This window comes from Oppia nitens, unplaced genomic scaffold (genome assembly GCF_028296485.1).
Source record: "Oppia nitens isolate AA-2021 unplaced genomic scaffold, nextdenovo-longstitch-racon4-pilon3 scaffold5_pilon_pilon_pilon, whole genome shotgun sequence".
In the NCBI taxonomy this organism is placed as follows: Eukaryota; Metazoa; Arthropoda; class Arachnida; order Sarcoptiformes; family Oppiidae; genus Oppia; species Oppia nitens.
In genome coordinates, this window is record NW_026533243.1 from 2,897,457 (window position 1) to 2,915,868 (window position 18,412).

Sequence of the window (18,412 nt, forward strand, 5' to 3'; positions counted from 1 at the left end):
TGCTTTGAATGTACAACGAAAGCATTGGTAGAGATGAAGGCTATTCAGCTTTGTATGTGTAAAGTGAATGTGCGATCCTAACTGTGTAAGGCTTGTTATGATTGGTTGGTGCAGTGGTTCCCAACAATGAATGGAAGGCAATGATTGGTGTGTTTGTTCGCTCACTGTTTCGCATGCATTTATTGGCGCCGCTTATTGAGTGCTGTTTTGTGTAGTATTTGATGTATTGTAGGCTTTGGTAGTGCTTTGGCAGTGATATCACCTTATATTGTATGTACTATCGTATTGTGTAGTACTGTATGCACTGTATATGCTGTATATGTGTGTTATATATATGTATTAACTGTTTGTGTGACACCAGAAAAAAATAAAAACATAAATAAACAGTGAAAGCGATCTCTAAAAGTTTGTTTGGAGCTAACGGTGACCACTATCTGGACGCGACTACGGCAACAACGGGCTAAATCGGTGGCCACAAACAACTATGGGTAAGTTGAGTGCCAAACGGCTGAGCGCGCGGGGGGACAGCCCTGACTGCGATGTGTGCCAACAGCACCTACCAGTGCCAGCCGTATATACGGTGTGGACATCGGTGTGACACTGATTTAATAATATGATTGTCATRAGTTAAGTGACCACTAATTGCTGGTCACCACTGATTGCCAATGCATTGACACCACTCTTATGTCTTTTTGAGAGTCACTTTAGGCGCTAACACATACATACATACATAACACACACATACAGTACATATACATTACACTACATAAGCAATGCATTGGCACTCAAATGAAACAGCAATTGAATCAATGGTATAGCAGTGGCTATGAAAACACAGTTTTAGACACAATTAAAACACACGTGAGAACCAATTCAATGCCTTTCCTATTCAATACCTGTGTGTTATACACATAGACTCTGTTAGACTTTTTTCATTACCAATTCACTACTCATGTGTTTTTTTGTTACAATGTTTTTAATCACAGCATTTATAATATTAATAATTAACTAAAAACATARTATAAAAATAGTGTACATAAAGTTAGTTAATTTTTTAAAATCTAAAATTATTTTATTTCTCTTATAATATTTTTTCCTTATTTTTATCGTTGAATGCTTAGTGTGTTATGAAATGTACGGCCGTTTAATAAACTGCTAAACTCTATACATACAGTATTTATAAATTGGATGAAAGGGTCCGACCACTCAATGGGATGTCTATTATTATGTTCACTCTTTCTATCCGATTATAATGGCATCCAATTTGTGATAGCAATTCACATGAAAATCTATGACACCTATTGCTTAGCAATTATTTTTATTATTTAAAATTTAATTAATGTTAATTCCCGCTTTTAATCCCAAAATATGTAATATAAAAGTAATATTAGTTTTATGTTTGTTATATATTTGCATAATTAAAATATAAAAAATATTAGATGCAGTWAAACTGAAATTAAATTTACATATATTAATGTTTGGGTAAATGTAGAAAATGTTGACAAAAAATATAAAATAAAATTATTAACGCTTTTTGTCGATWGAAAATTGTTTGAAATATATTTAACAAATAAGTAAAACTATGAGTTAAGAAAATGTTTGTGTTATATATATATATATATAKGAAATAATGGACAGTAAGGGTATGGGTGGACATAAAGAGTGTTTGACACCAATGGTTAGGTGCCTAGTATTGGCTTCAATGGTCTGCTAATGAATGTCTCAATTTAATGCATCCAAACATTGTTCTAAACTTTTAAAATGTCGGACTCTCTCAGCCCTAACAACAGCCTGTGCTCTCTCTCTCCGTTCTCTCCCATTCTTTGCCACTATTTTATTGCTCTCCCGCTCTCTTGACTCGCATACGTTCCATGTGCTCTCTCTTTCTCTCTCTCTCTCTCTCTCTCTAATTCTCTTAATATTTAATTTGTTAGTATTTTCATTCTTTGCTATCCTCTCTTTCTCCATCCCCTATAAGCCTGAGCACCGGCTGCTCAGATGCCGTTCCCCTCAATTTTCAATGAGCCAGTTCTCTCTCATTCTCTCTCATGTTTTAGCTCTCAGTCATCCAGTTTTATGGCAGACAATGCATTAATCAATAATTGGTTTTGAAGAGAGAAAAGAGAGGCAAAGCAACAAAAAATTAACTGAAAAATCAATTAGAAATGTGTTTCACATCACATGCGCTCAATATATAGTTATATAGCAATATATAGTCCATTATATTTTGAAACACACTTTAAAACTGTTTTATCAAAAAATAATAATTTAACGAAAAAATTCACTTATTTTGGCCGTATTTTTACTGTATATGCAAAGTGAATGTATAAATTGAGAGACCATTTATTAAAGAATATATAATCTTTTTAGGAAATATAATGAAATAATATCTTTGAGTTAAATGTTGAAAAGTGTTAACTATAGGCTCTTTGTTTTTTTGGACATTAATTGTCAACATATAACACAAACAATCTATATTTATAAAAATATAATGTTAGCGATTGATAATCCATTGGAAAGGAGTGTTTTAATCGATACATTACTTTATATTTATTTTTTTACTGTCGATATAAAGTGTGGAAAATATTTCATTTTGAATGTACAAAATGCTGTACACAACCGCCCGGCATATGTTAGGCTTTTTTAAAAAAAATGATTGCTATATCTTAAATCAGCAAATATTTTAACAATGAAAATTTTTATGAGTCTAAAGAAAATAAATTTATGGCTTTAAAATTTTTATTATAAATTAATTAATTAATAATATTGAAATCCCAATCAATTACATTACATTTATTATTTMATGATAWTGTTAAAATCATTAAATAACTTCAAATTTAGTTTTTAAATAATACTCCTATAGTGTAAACGCGAAAAACATYTAAGGTTTTTTAAATATGAAAATCTATCACTATTTTTATATTTAATGATAATTTTGATATCTATATATAGATATAGTAATATAAGTTGTTATATCAGACACTGTATTTTAATTATGTATTTAATTTTGATGATAATAATGGAAATATAACCAAAATTAATGGTTTGTATTRTTTGTTACAGAATATGCTGACTATCACCAGGCAATGGCTCAACACGCGGCCTCCCTGGCCAACAGCAACCAATTGCATCCAACCATTGGACAACTGCAGATGCAACAGATGCTATCTTCGGGACTCAATTTAACAGTCAGTTCAGCTCCTATTCTGAACCAGAATACGGTTCATGTAAGACAAGACTAATGAAAGTCTTAAGTCTTATCTAAGCATTTCATTTAGACTTTTCTCACACTATCACTAAAGTGGTAACATTAAWGASTTGAATCAATGGCATCACTTAATTTGTATATATAAAGCAWATAGTTTGCATACAATCATTGCTTTGTTTTTTAAATAAAATAAGCAAACATTATGAGCAYACAGTTAGCTAAAGATAATTAGTTTATTTATCCATTTGTTATAATATCTATAATAATATAATTAAGAATTGTTAATTAAAAATCTAAATGAAATGCTTTTTTAAATATATTTTTATAGTTTTGAAAAATATTTTATTGATTTTTACAATACATTAGATTTTATTATTATATTATTTGTCAATTTCCTTTCTTTATTGTATACTTTATATTATCCAACGTTTTTWTACTTTTTTTTACTTTTTTGGTTTTAAGCTATAAATCATTTTTGTTTTACATTTTAATGGCTTATATTAGGTTATGTCGGGCGGCCTGACAAACAACAACACAAGYCAGCATCACCTRACTGGTCACACCGGCCATCATGTAATGTATGCTAACGTACAACAAGCAGGTGGTGGCGGCGGCGGAGGAGGAGGTGCACAACATGGAGGAGGAGGAGGCGGCGGCGGCGGAGGYCACAGTCATGGAAGTCATAAAAAACAAAAGAAACCCAAAGTTAATAAAGACGGTGTACCGGCTCCTAAACGAGCCACCACTGCATACATTAATTTCACCCAATGGTATCGGGAGGAGCTCAAGAARTCCGGTCGACCCATACCTAAGGTTTGTTTGAATACTTATAGATTTAGATTACCGGTAAACTAAACTAATATTAATATATAAAATTGATGTTTTGATTGAATAGATTGGAGACTTTGGTAAAGAGTGCGCCGGAAAGTGGAATGCAATGGTCGAAGAAGAGAAAAARCCGTTCCTCGAGACCGCCGCCCGCGATAGGGACCGATACAAGAGAGAAATGGCTGTCTTTAAACCGGCCAGAGATGCAAATAAGCCAAAACGGCCGGGCACTGCATTTATGCTATTTATGGGTGATTTTAGGAAAGAAATGGCCGGTAAAGAGCCTGAGGGTGGAGTGGCAGCGCTTGCAAAGCTTGGAGGGGAGCGATGGAGAGGAATGAATGAAGAGGACAAACGGCCGTACGTCGAGAAACAGAATGAAGAGAAGATCAGATATGAGGCCTCAATGGAGGACTACCGCAGAAAAGTATGACTCGTATGACACAAACCACTCTTTACTCATCATTTGTAATGTCTTATAAATATATATATATATATTACTCATTAAGAACAGGGCTTATAATGTCTGCTTTCTATTATATCTGTACTTTTTTATAATTTATAAACAAAACAAATCATATTTTGATTCACACCATATTCATTGTCTTTGTCTTAAGTCACTGTTACTTTGTAGCTGTTATTGTGTCCACACAATTGCCCGAACCTTTATATACAGTTTCATAAACTAGTGTGTAGTCTTATGATTACTAATATATGATATATATAAATTAATATTACATGAAATGAAAATTATTATATAAAATTATTAAATATAATATACTATTATATTATATATATATAATATATAAGAAAATAAAAGTTGTCTAAAATCTAATGAAAATCTATTATTTGTTTTCCTGTATTATCCAATGCTTTGTGCACAAGAAGGCACAGCAGCCTAAGGGGAAGGTAGACATGATTTTTATTATTATTTCTTTGTTATATAGAGATATCTGTTATAATCTTTCACTTAATCAACACTAAGTTTTTATTTATTTATTTATTTTTTTGGTTTTACTTGTCATACATTTATTTATAATTTGTTTATTTGTAGAAATTTTTGTGTTAATGTGTTAAGAATTATTGCTGTCTCAAGTTGTCATCATTAATGATATAATCATTTAGTTTGATTGACTATATATTTGTCTACTTATGTATATTGCATGTATTGTCGTGAATAAATTATTTTTCAATTGAAATGTTTAATAAATTTGTTGTCCGATATTAGGGAGCACCGCCGGCGGTAGCAATGGGAGGGCCGTCACCAAAACAGGCCCGACTCTCGACAGAGGGCTCAGAGAATGAAGAGAATGATGACTCGAATTCACTACAAGAGAGTCTGGCCAGACCTGCACAACACCAACAGACCTCAAATATGATAGCAAACCAAAACAAGTCGACGCCATCACCCGCTTCCTCATCACCGCCGGCTACCCAAACAAACAATGCACAACAAAGTATACTTTTATTTTAATATCTGTCGGAGTTTTAAATTTTTCATTTTATTTACGGTATTATTTTTTAGCGACACAATTGATGACCGGCTATTCGCAGCATTCATTTAACGCAAATTTCGCTCATCCATCAGCTACAGGTGTGGCCACCAATTATAACCAGGCCCATGGTAATATGCCGGCTAATGCCACCTCATATTTACCAACCGGTGCCGGCGGCGCATACTCTCAACTCCAGGGACCCTATCAGTGGAATTGAGTTGATTTCTGTGATGAATCGTCACATTCTCTGACACATCCATTCTCTCGACTCTCTGTCGAACTATTTGTTTGTTTCCATAATTTCATTGGTCCTCTCATCACACTTTCGCTCTTAATCTATGCTATCATTAATTTTTTTTGCAAACGGACTGAACTCATAAATTTATTAATTACTATTGTCGGGCATATTATGATTATTAGCCAAATATATATACATTCAATACTATATTGACGGCCCAAATGATTAAGTGTTTGTAGTCTGTCCTCCACTTCTTACTACTACTTGATTACTCATTTAACAGCCATTTATAAAACAATTAGCATTTTGTCATTAATTTGACAATTCATTGATTTCATGTTAACATCACAAACAGTGATACCTCTTTCCCTACTTTATCTCTATTTCCTCTATCGTTATCTCATTGTTCCACAAAAACAACATTACATTTATATTTCATTAACAAACCTTTTATACACGACATGAAATTATTATTTTTGTTTGGTTTTTATATATATTTAAATTAATAAATATATAAATATATATAATTATTATTTTTGATTTTAGCGCTTAATATGTCTCAAACAAAAAAAATTCATATTGTTTTTCATTACAGGAAAGGCATAAAATTATTATAAATATGAGATAAAAGCAATTAATTTGTAATTGATTTTTAATTGTATTGTATTTTGTTAATCTATATAAAAATAACAGACCATACATTTAAATCTCACAATAAAAATATCTAAAAATATATTCTCACTAAAAGTCAACGCCATTTAAATAATTATTATTATTACATAAGTTAATGAAAAGAGTAATGAAAAGGCAAGATATTACAAAATGATAAGTGAAAGCTATTGTTGGCTTTCATTTTATTGTAATTAAATTGAATGAAATGATAAACAATTTACTGTTTTTAATATGATATTAGGTTTTAATATATATATATTTAAATATATAGATAAAGAAATAATTAATAATTGAATTGGTTTATGTTTACTTATTATTATAGAATTTTGTTTATTATTATTAATATTGATATTAATATTATTAATTATACAAAAACTTATGTATCATTTTTCAAGTGTGACCTGACTTTCGCACAAACTATTACTCCAATTGTTTTATCATTTATTTTATGTTAAAAATTATTTAAGATTTATAAATTCAACAAAAAAAGTAAAATTATTTTGTTTATCATATTCAATGCAACATTTTGTGAAAATAAAAAAGCAAACAAACATTAAACACAAATCATTTGATTGTTTTGACAAAAACCCATTGCTAGAAAATAACTTAATTTTTATAATAAATTAGTTTTTAAAAATTATAAATCATTGGTATCATTTTATATTTTAAAAATTGAAACATTTCCAATTATAATTGTCTATAATTTAACATTTATGCTTTTATTAATATTAATTTTAACTAATAATATCAGGGTATTTGTTGTAAAATATTTGTTTAATTATGATTTACAGTATTATATAATACTGTGTCGTCTTTCCATTCATTTTCACTATCAATGCATTATATTATGCTTTGAAAATTACATTTCAAGATTTACATCATTTTGCACATGAGTTACATAATTTGATTAATTTCTTATTCGCATATAATTAAATAAAATACAATTTAGTATATATTTTATTATTTGAAACACATTAAAGTACCAATTAAAATCAATTTTTAAAAATAAATTTATCTTCAAATGCAATGTAAATATACTGTACATACAGTAATTGTATTAATGTTAATTGCTTATTTGATTTAATTTGAAAGTATTGTTTAAAATGTATAATTATTCTATAGTATTATGAATGCTATTTGATAATATACAAGATATTATTTTGAAAATTTTTTACTAATATACAAATTTTTATATTTAACAATACGTTCATTTGATACCTCTATGAAATATTTTATAAATTTTGTCAGAATTTTAATAAATTATAATTTATTAACTGTTTTTGTATAGGTAACCAAAATTTGAGTTTTTGTTTTTATAAAATAAAATAATGAAAACAATTTTTAATATTTTTTTCTAATAATTAAMAAATTTAGATATCATTATTAAATATTTTGTAGCACTTGGAAAAACATTATTTTATTGTTATTTAAGTATTTTTAATATTTTCTTAATTCATTTATTACAGATTTATAATATATATATATATGTCTAACAATGAATTAATAACAGTTTAAATTTAATATTTTGTTAACAATATAATTATTATTTAATAATCAATAGAAATAGCCTAAGAATAATCATTTAATGGTTGAAATGATAAAAATTGTAATTTACGTGATTTTGATGTATTTTATATGTTTTGAGTGTTTTCTTTGATTACACAAATGATCGGAACATAGGTCTTGTCATATCTAAAAGCTCTCATCGATGGTAAAGAAGTCAATGAACTCTAAAGATTGTAAAACTCTTATTCAAGTCATCAATATTTTTACAAATAATTTCCATTCAAAACATAKTTACGTTTAGCTATTGTTAGGATTTAACAACAGTTTTATGAATCGATTTTATAGCCTTTTGATAGCGTGAATGGCATTTAATTTACTAATTAATTAACTAAATATTTTAAAATGAAATAGTGATTTGTTATATTTTTTATTTGTAGAAACACTTTAAATACTATTGATTTTTATACAAAGGAGAATATATATATTTATATTTAATAAATTTTGACAAATATTTAAGTAAATTTTAATAAATAGTTTATTTCATGACATCAGCTATTTTAATACAGATTGTATATCATTGTGAAGCATATGTGAGCTAAACAGTCAAATATGTCTTTGATTTTTGTGATTTATGAGCTCTTTATAGAAAAATATATCAATAAATATTTAGAAATAATAAATAGTTTGACCGTTTATTTTTAGCTAACGATGATATTATAAAAATGCAATATATTTATAAAATGACAGATAGTTATTATCATATTGTATTTATTTTTAATTTAATTTGTTAACTATTAATGATTAAATRTTGTAATTTATATAAACAAATTGAAAAGTTGTTTTATAATTTGATGGTAATGTGAAATATTTTACTTTTTTATTACATTTTGTCAAATATTATTACATTTAATTATAAATYAATACTTAATGATTTTTTATTTTTTARATGTAATTATTATATCAATATAGATATCTRACTAAACAAATTTATTTTTACCTAAAAATATTAAGTCATTTTATTTATTTAATGAATAAATAAAATGTTAATTTTCATAAAAAATGCTTTARGGATAAATAAGTGAATAATAAAAATTGAGTGCAAAAGTTAATTAATTTAAAATCTAATTTTATTGAGTTTTTAAAATAAATATAATTTATTATATTTTTAGATTAAATTTTTWAAAAATACAATAAGTTTRATCTATAAAAATGGTTTTTAGAAAAATTTAATATTAAATCCCTTATATTAAGGAAAAATACGTTGTTTTGTGTATTTATGAGCCAAATGTAATGCAATATATCTTTTAAATTAAGATAAATGACTTTTCTCTCTTTGAATGTTTTAAATATGCTTTTATGGGATCAAAACATTTTTATAAATGAATTCTCAAATTTAAATTATAACAATTTTATCATAAATATAATTATATTTTTGCTATTTTTATATAATACTTTCTTAAAATTCATTAATAGCTATCATTTTTACAATAARTTTATTTTTAAATAATCTAAACTAATATTRATGAAATACAATGTAATATAAATAGATTAGATTGATTGAATTCAAACAATTTTAAATGATAAAATGTTTTTTACTTTTAATATTATATTAACTGTAATATATTTATTTTATTTTTTTTATATTTCAAAAGAAAATATTGTATTGTTTTATAAGTTTATTGGAAAAATCCAATTAGTGTTCAAATGTTAATAATTTATTATATTAGAGAAAGAAAGAAAAAGAGACTTATTGTATGAAATATTCAAGTGATTATCAGTTATGGATTAATTGGATTATAAGTTATAAGTATTAATAGACTACAGTTTAATACTGTATAACATAATATAAAGTACGGTATAATACTTTATGACAATATAATTGAACATCAATTGAATGCCTATATTGAGCTGAAAATGAATTGAAATGCATTAATAAATAAATAAATATAGTATTGAGTTTTATAGATATCGGTTAATATATGCCATATGGACAGGTAGTGTATGACAATATTAGACTACATATTTGCTGTTCACATACAGTACAATACTGCTGTAWTTATARATGTAATATATAATTTATATGGTTATCGTATTTATWRTATAGTTGTTATTGTAATACTAAAATTTTGTGCATTTTATAAATTGATAATCAAATTAGCAAATTATAAACTTAAACCTCTTGTACTAAATATTAATATTATTTGCAAATTATGTATTGTAATGATAATCTGTAAACCAGACCCAGTGTGCCCTCTAGTGTACTGTCAAAGGTATGAACCTATAGGTCGTATATGATTTGATTCATATATTATCTCAAATATTAWACATATATATAATAGTTGATCGCCTGAAGTRGTGTTTTCTCTGTACGACATTGTGTTTGTCTAACCGTATGTTTTTGGTCCGTATGTATGGTATAGTTATCATCGGAAATGGTAAGGAATGTATAGGAAATACCAGTCAATTGAATGAATAGGTTGTTGTAGTTRTTGTGGGGCTCCTCTRCCTCCTATACCTCCTATACCTTCACAACCTTCTCTGGTCTATCTTAATGTGGGACCAGTTATGCCATCAATTCATACCTGAGTCTCACCTCTTGATGTAAGAAGAGATGGACCGGTCGTGGAGTGTGTGGTCCAGTGTTTGTACGCATGCGTTGATATTCTCACTGTTTATGTATTGATTGCAATCATTGCATACAATATAACATATAATCTTACAGTTTGTGTGAAGCACTGCATATGAGATGTGCTTTCAATTGTCAAGTGATGTGATCACAGCTTAAGACATAAAGTGTTTTCAGTGATATAGTGGTCAACAATCAATGCAATGATGAATCCCTTGTTGGACACTATCAATGCCGTCAACTCGTGCTCCGACAGCTCCGATGAGTGTGACATCAATAGCAAGTGTTATACAAGAAGTGAACGACGACACCGACGGCCAGTCAATGGCAACACTTGTAACTACTATTACAGCAGTTCCGACGGTGACTCCATTTCAAGCTATGCGGCCACCAATTCACTTGAATCGGGATATAAGTCCGACTATTTGGGATGTAATACACCCGAACAGATGGAAGACATTCCCGACTCTATCACTGAAGCCATCACTCATCAAATGTCTGGTAACGAGTCGTCGCCCACAGACGATAGATATGATAGATCAATGGGTTTAGATGTCAGTGAAGATTGTGTACCAAAAAATGATCTCCAAAGACATCAAAAACATGCATTTGATGACATGAACAGCAATTGTGGTGACACACCACTCGTCATCAACAATAAGTGTGGATTTGGCCGMAAAACAGGAGGAATATTAACTGAAAAGATGGCAAATCGTTTGAAATCATTGAATACAGACTCACAATTGGATCACTTATTCAAATTGAGAAAATCTTTGCTCAAAGCATTGAGACGTTGCGAACGTATCTCAACTCCGGTCAACTCACGTGATGGCAGTCCGATAACAGCACCGACCAAATCTGTGTCCAGTCGATCATCGAGTCCCGCGTCCACTGTTATCCGAAATTTTTATACAAATAATAACAGTATTAATACTCGCCGTATAAGAGGAGAGCACGACATCAACTCTAGTGATAAATGCCGCCAAAAGTTTGTGTCTTCTCCGGTGACTATTAGATCACAAGATGGTATGATTGACACATGTGATGAACAGTTATCGGACATTGAATCGGTGAATACCGACTGTCCATTCAACGACAGCTCCGTTGTGGTCAACAATGGCTGTAAAAGCGTACGTTTCAATAGTTCTGTCAAATTTAGTCCCAATTCAATGCAAATGAGAAGAAAAGAGCAAATTAGTGGTAATTATGTGTCCAATAAGTCTATACTGAAGGACCCACTCTGTGAAACACTGAGGTCTGCCATAAAAGCCGGAGAGTTCACTAATAGCTGTTCACTTGAGGGCGAGATCGACGAGTTATTATATGGACGCACCGGTGCTTATTATCATTCACCTTCTCATCAGTCAAAAGAAGCTCAGTTAGCTGACGACCTAATSTGTCCTTCCCAGGCATATGTGGCCAGACTTGAAGAGAAATATCGCACACTTACCAATAATGACATTCCAAAAAATGGCTATACAACCAAACACAACACTACCAATACTACCAGTGCCGTCGTTTCAAAGAAAAAGGCTAATAATTCTAATAAAGGTATGTTTGAGTTGTGAAAGAAATGAGTGCACAAACCTGAGAGGCTCTGWGAGAGAGAGAWAGAGAGAGAWAGATAAAGAGGGAGACATACACATAGAGAAGCAAAGAGACGAGAAAACGAAATTTAAATTATATGTTATAGACTTACAGAAGTTCAACAATTGATGGTTTGGGCCATTGATTGAGTAGTGAATTGAGAGAAACAGATCACACAATAGTTTTCTATATTATTGAAGACCTGTTTTGTTGTGCAGACCATCTCTTAATGTTGTTTTTGTATTTGCATTGCTTTTTGCACTATCATTGATGTGTACCTCAAACTGTCTTTGTCTAGTAATTTAATGAACTAATCATTAAATAACTAATACATTACTAAATCCAATACTAATGTACAGACAAAACAATGACTATTTCTAAGAAAAATTCTTATCTATTATAAATGCATAAAATATTTACTTAAAATTATTATTTTAAGGCATATTTGAATTATTTTGTTAAATATTTTGATTATTAAATAAAAATTTCACTCTRTCTGTCAATTTTAKTYCCAAAGGTATAAGCATTTTWAAAAATTATTAGTATTATTGATGAACTTTAAGTTTAAAGAGATTTCYCTTATTTTATTAATTTATTTTTAGTCGTTTTGTATAAAATTTTTAATAATTATCTTGAGTTTTATGATAGTTGATAGCATATGTGATGAAAAAAAGTAATTATTAATGCTATAAAACTTATTCATATACTTATTATCAAGATTACAGCATTATTACTAACAATTTATGCATAATTTTTATCAAAAACTTTATTTTGTATCTACACTATACTTAACCTCCCGTATCATGTAATTGCTTTCGACACTAAAGGATTTTAAAGTTGTTTTATATATTTTAATGTCGACTATAATTTTTTTTGTAAACTTAAATTACTTTTATTATCTCTTAAAAGGTATATTATATATATATRTATATACGTATACGTATATGTAATGTAATAGTACTATGTATAGCTAGTATGAGGGACAGGTATATATTATTTATTTGTCGCAATGTTATGTTAGTTTCTCCCTGAGCTACAACTCAWCGACTCTCTTTTTGAAGGCATGTTCACCACATCAGGTCGTGCCTTATCCTTATGTTTAAAGTAAACCCAAACCCCAGTCAGTCATCATTTTGTTGATAAATATTTTGTTAAAACTTTTTTGTGGACAAAAATATTTGCTTAAAACACATTAAGTGCCCGTCGGACGCATTGGATATTATCAGTACTTAATATTTCAATTATCGTATTATTTAAAAAAGCACTGCTTTTGTATAAACTATTTGTGCTATGAAGTCAATGACAGATATTTAATTTATTGAATAATTTGACTCAAATAACAAATTACTATTTTTAAAATCCCAGCCCTAAAAATGAGACCAAATTTGGTCACTAAATAGCTATAATAATATACAGTATATTGAATAACAATATTTTTAAAATTTATATTACATTTGTATATTTACATATTATTTTTTAAGATGAAACTCATTTTAAAGTTTATATTTTGAGTACCAATAAAAAACCAGTACAAGAGGTCTATGTCTCAAATGTATTAAATATATTATCTTTTAGTTTTATTTGATTTAAAAGATTTCGGTTGAGTTTAGCATTATTTATAYAATCAATAAATATATATCACTACAGTATAAAAAGAAATATTGCTTTCAAATTGAAAACAAAAACAAAAATAAGAAAATTTAAARGCAAATATATATTTGACTGGCACTGTATATATAATATATATATATATATWTATWTATTTTTTATATATGATAAGAAATAGAGGGCTWGAAATTGAGAAAAATCATAGATTTTTATGTATTCAATGCAATGCGTGTGTGTTTTCACTGTTTGACGGCTTATGTTTAGAAATTACATTTGAGGCCAAAATTTATCGCATGTTCTTAAATAAGCTAACATTAAATTATTGTTTAAATACAAAACACACAAACATATCCCGGTGCCCATCAATATAATTTATTCACTAAACACTACATAATTTAGTGGTAATTTTATAATTTATTTTTTTCTAATWCTAATATAAATTACTGAATCATTTTCATGTATTTTAATACACGATAGAGAGAACTTCAAAGTTATGTCAATAGTTAAGACTTGTATTGAGATATGGATTGAAATGCAGATCAATCGATGCTTTGACTTAATTATACATAAAATACTTATTAAACTATTTATTATAATTTTTATAATTTATTATTATTTTTTGACTAACCGTTTCTGTATAGCATTATATAGCTTTTGATACCATATTTCGGGAACTTTTCTTTATTTTGTTTAAATATTAAATTCATAGTCAATTTTTTGTTGTTATTGTATCTAATTTTGTAGTGTTATTATTATCTTTAGTTATATAGCTTCTACCGTAAAAATATTTTTATCTATAATTTTTGTATTTTACTCTTAAAACATAATTATCTTTAGGCGTCTCAACTCAAAGATCAGGTCTCCTCCATAAAAGGGCCACCGGTTTGTTGGTGGCGATGATGAGCCCACTCTCCTGCTATTACCACTGCATTAGTCATATATTTTTTGTTATTACAACAAACATATTATAAAACTATGAGATTATATTTAATGAAAATAAATTATTTTTATTTGTTTAGCTCTTTATATATCACATATAGTGTWTRTATATATATATATATGTTTGTGTGTGTTAATCAATAAATCAAATTATAATTAACTTTTTTTTAAAAAAATGATTTACAATTGATTTAATTTAATTAATTTTTTTATTTTTGTTTATTTATTTATTACTAATTTTTTAAATTATTTATTATTTGTTTTAATAATTATAATTAAAAGTGCTTATTGTTGTGCTATAATCAACACAATTATATTAAATATATGTGAAGTGCATTATGTATTAACTGTATTTAATAGATACCGTGTACTCAACACAGCACATACATATATACTAGCAATACTGGGCTAACAATTTAATTAATTTACATAAATAAACCATTAGATACCGGCTTAATGGTTATAAAACCCCTCTATCGTTATATATGTCCGCTTTATTCACTATATAGGAATTCATTTAATAATTTTTTAAAAAACAGTAGTTTATATGGTATATAAAATAAAAATAAGCAAAAATACAATTTACAATTGCTTTTCATTATTATTAATTACTACTGTTTTTATGTTACTTTATATGTAATGTTTAGCATACATTTATTTTGTTGTATTTATTGTGGTTTTCAATAGTTAACAAATGAATATAAAGTAGTTATCAATTGTGATGGCATAAGAAAGCCTAACAAAACATATCTTTATTTTCACTTTTATTATATGAAAGCCTATTATAAGAATTACATGAACTCATGTGTTGTTAAATCCCTGTATCTAATCAACAGAGTATTCATCGCTCAAAACAGGATTTTCGTCGTCGATGTCTAGCAAAGCACTTGAACAGGAGGTTGACTTAAGCATAACGTCTGAACCAAGAGTTAACACAACCCTGAGCTCGACRACCACTACTGCCAGCAACCATACCAACTGTTTGAGTTCATACAGCAGTCTTTACGGAACAACAACAACAMCACACTCGACCACCAACACCAACAACCAAACTAACAGATCATTTAGTGCCAAATCTAATCGTAAATCTAAGAAAAAGCATTTAAACGAAATGGCCAAATGTATGCTTGAAATACTCAATGACCTACAGGTGCCTAATAACGCAACAGATATTTACTCATCGGCGACGTCCAGTCGTCTCCAGAATACTATATTCAGTACAGACTCCGATAACGAATCAAACATTGATCTACTTATGAAAGAACTTTCAATCGGACAGTCAGATACCAGTGACTTGAGTGACATTAGCTCCACATCCTATCGAACATTCCCTGAACAGCACATCTATGAAGAAATACTTTATGATTGTTTAGAGTCGCAACCAAATGATGTGACATTATATCAACATTACTTACCGTCCCRTCGGACCATCACATCATCAGCTAATAAGTTTACTCACTCGTCAGTCAATGGCATTAGAGTRGAAGCACCCATACAACAGTCACATATCAGGCATGTGGGCAGTTGGGGCCGAACCAGTAATAGACCCAAACAAAGAAGTAACTTATATACCATCTTCTCTGATGAAAGTGAACGCCGAAATATCTCCCGTTCCTTGGAAAGGGAGTTTTGTAAACGCAATGCATTTGATATAAATACTAATATTAACAATAATACTAATCTTAGTAATAGTATTGAGTCAGTGCTTGATAATTATGGCTTTAAAATATAATTACAATTATATAAAAGTCACATTTTTTATTACATTTTTCTAAGTTTTTTACATTAAAAGTATTTTGTTTTGTATTTACAACATTTTATGTTATAATTAATGTACTGTATATATATATGTACGATATATCTCTAGAAATAATTTTTGCTCTCATTTTATATAATATTTTTATAATTAGATTATCAACCGATAAACATAATTATGAATTAGAACCGGATTGCTATTATAAAAGCTATATATAGAATATAATAAATTATATACTATATTATAACATTATAATAGCTATTATACATATTATGTTTTCCTAAAATAAACGATTACAAATTGTTTTAAAAATTAATTTAATTATATAACTAAAAATTGACTTTAATATCATATCAATTTTAATAATATTGAATAAAGTAATGGATATTAATTTTACATAATATCCATTAAAGATTTTATTATTAAAAGGTAGTTTAAAATGTAATGTAATGTAAAAACTAATTGAATGGCACCGATAGTTTAAGCCACTAATTAAGTTATTTACCAAAATTTTAATAAATTATAAATTWTTATTTATTTTCTATTTAATAATTATTATAGTTATTATCGAATTAAATATTCAATATGATGTTTATGTTTATAATACATCTAAAAATGTGAATATATTATTATTATTATTATAAATATTGTCTCTATTATTTCTATTKTATTGTTATACCTTTATTTTAGACATWTTTATTGTATAAAGTAATGTAATATTTAAATAAAATATAAATTTACARTAAAGTAAATTATATACAATGTTAAAATATACTTATATTGTAAGCAATTATAATAATTGATAGTATTTAAGTATGTTTTAATTTTTTATTACTATAATTTTAATTTATATAATTTATTAACWAATTTTTGCTAATAATAATTGTCAGATTGTTTGTTCAATATGACARTTATTACAAAGTTGACAATAAAAATCTTATGAAAAAGAAAATTTTATAATTAATAATTTTAATTAATAGAAAATAGTTAAGAAAWTAATGATAAATTTTAGTTTTATAAAGTTTGTACAATTGTTTGTCAATTTTACAATATTATAAAGAGATACTAAAGAGAACTTAATTCKCATAMACATCAATATGATGTCTGAAAATAACATTTCCTATTGTGTAAAATAATGTTATGTAATGTTATATATAATATTAAATAATGCAAATCTTGGGGTTTAAGAAAAAATGATTGAATGCATTAATGAATGTGCGAAAAGTTGGTACAACTCGTTGTGTTATTTTGTGAGACTCCGGGAGAAACACTTTGGTATTTCAACTAATATTATAACAATATATAACTTGTTTTCATATAATATAACTCTATAATAATTTCTCTCTATCTCTATCAAAAATTCTCTCTCTCTCTCTCTCTCTCTCTCTCTCTCTCTCTCTCTCATAATTAATTGAATGAATGACTTGCGGGCAAACCTTTAACACAAACTTGAATTTTGAGTGCAAATGTTATGTGAAAATAACTGCCAAAACAGTCTCAACTATTAATAGTATTCAAAATATTTGTTGTGTGTTATTAATAATATAGAAAAATACAAATTTGTTTTTAACAYAATATACATAAAACTCAAAAAACATTTTCCCAGACATWTGTTAGAAAAAGTGAAGTCCATCTAAAAAWAATAATGAAAATAATGACTTTATAGAGGTATAAAAAGTATAATGTATAGTATGTTTGTCATATCTATCGTAATCACAAACTAATTAGCAATGTTTGTGTATTAAAGGCTAGAGAGAGACAACAGTCTAGTGTTTATGTGTGAGAAAACCGACAATTTTGTCATCAAATGCCAGTTAATATCATATTCTCTCTCTCTCTCTCTCTCTCTCTCTCTCTCTCTCTCTCTCTTTCAGACAATTACTTTAGTCACTCAAAAAAGTTTTTCAAATACATTATTGAAGTGAAAATTTTTACTCAAACTGTGCAA

At 27.7% G+C, this 18,412-nt stretch overlaps 2 protein-coding genes across 5 annotated transcripts; both read left to right on the top strand.

The window, feature by feature from the left end:
* Positions 1–160: 160 nt before the first annotated feature.
* Positions 161–6,277, top strand: LOC128960890 (transcription factor SOX-1-like). Of its 4 annotated transcripts, none has more exons than XM_054307048.1 (7): positions 161–488; positions 3,064–3,227; positions 3,713–4,021; positions 4,104–4,463; positions 4,922–4,945; positions 5,265–5,493; positions 5,562–6,277. In XM_054307048.1, exons 1-7 carry the CDS (start codon positions 485–487, stop codon positions 5,747–5,749), a joined length of 1,278 nt encoding a protein of 425 aa, XP_054163023.1. In that variant the 5' UTR covers positions 161–484; the 3' UTR covers positions 5,750–6,277. The 4 variants fall into 4 exon arrangements, with proteins under 4 accessions (XP_054163023.1, XP_054163024.1, XP_054163026.1 ...); XM_054307049.1 differs by having other exon boundaries at positions 4,925–4,945; XM_054307051.1 differs by having other exon boundaries at positions 164–488; positions 3,064–3,188; positions 5,562–6,276.
* Positions 6,278–10,509: 4,232 nt separating this feature from the next.
* LOC128961255 (dentin sialophosphoprotein-like) lies at positions 10,510–16,440 on the top strand. The gene is made up of 2 exons (XM_054307471.1): positions 10,510–12,125; positions 15,545–16,440. The coding sequence occupies exons 1-2, from the start codon at positions 10,778–10,780 to the stop codon at positions 16,438–16,440; spliced, it is 2,244 nt and encodes a 747-aa protein (XP_054163446.1). The 5' UTR covers positions 10,510–10,777.
* The last annotated feature ends 1,972 nt before the right edge of the window (positions 16,441–18,412 follow it).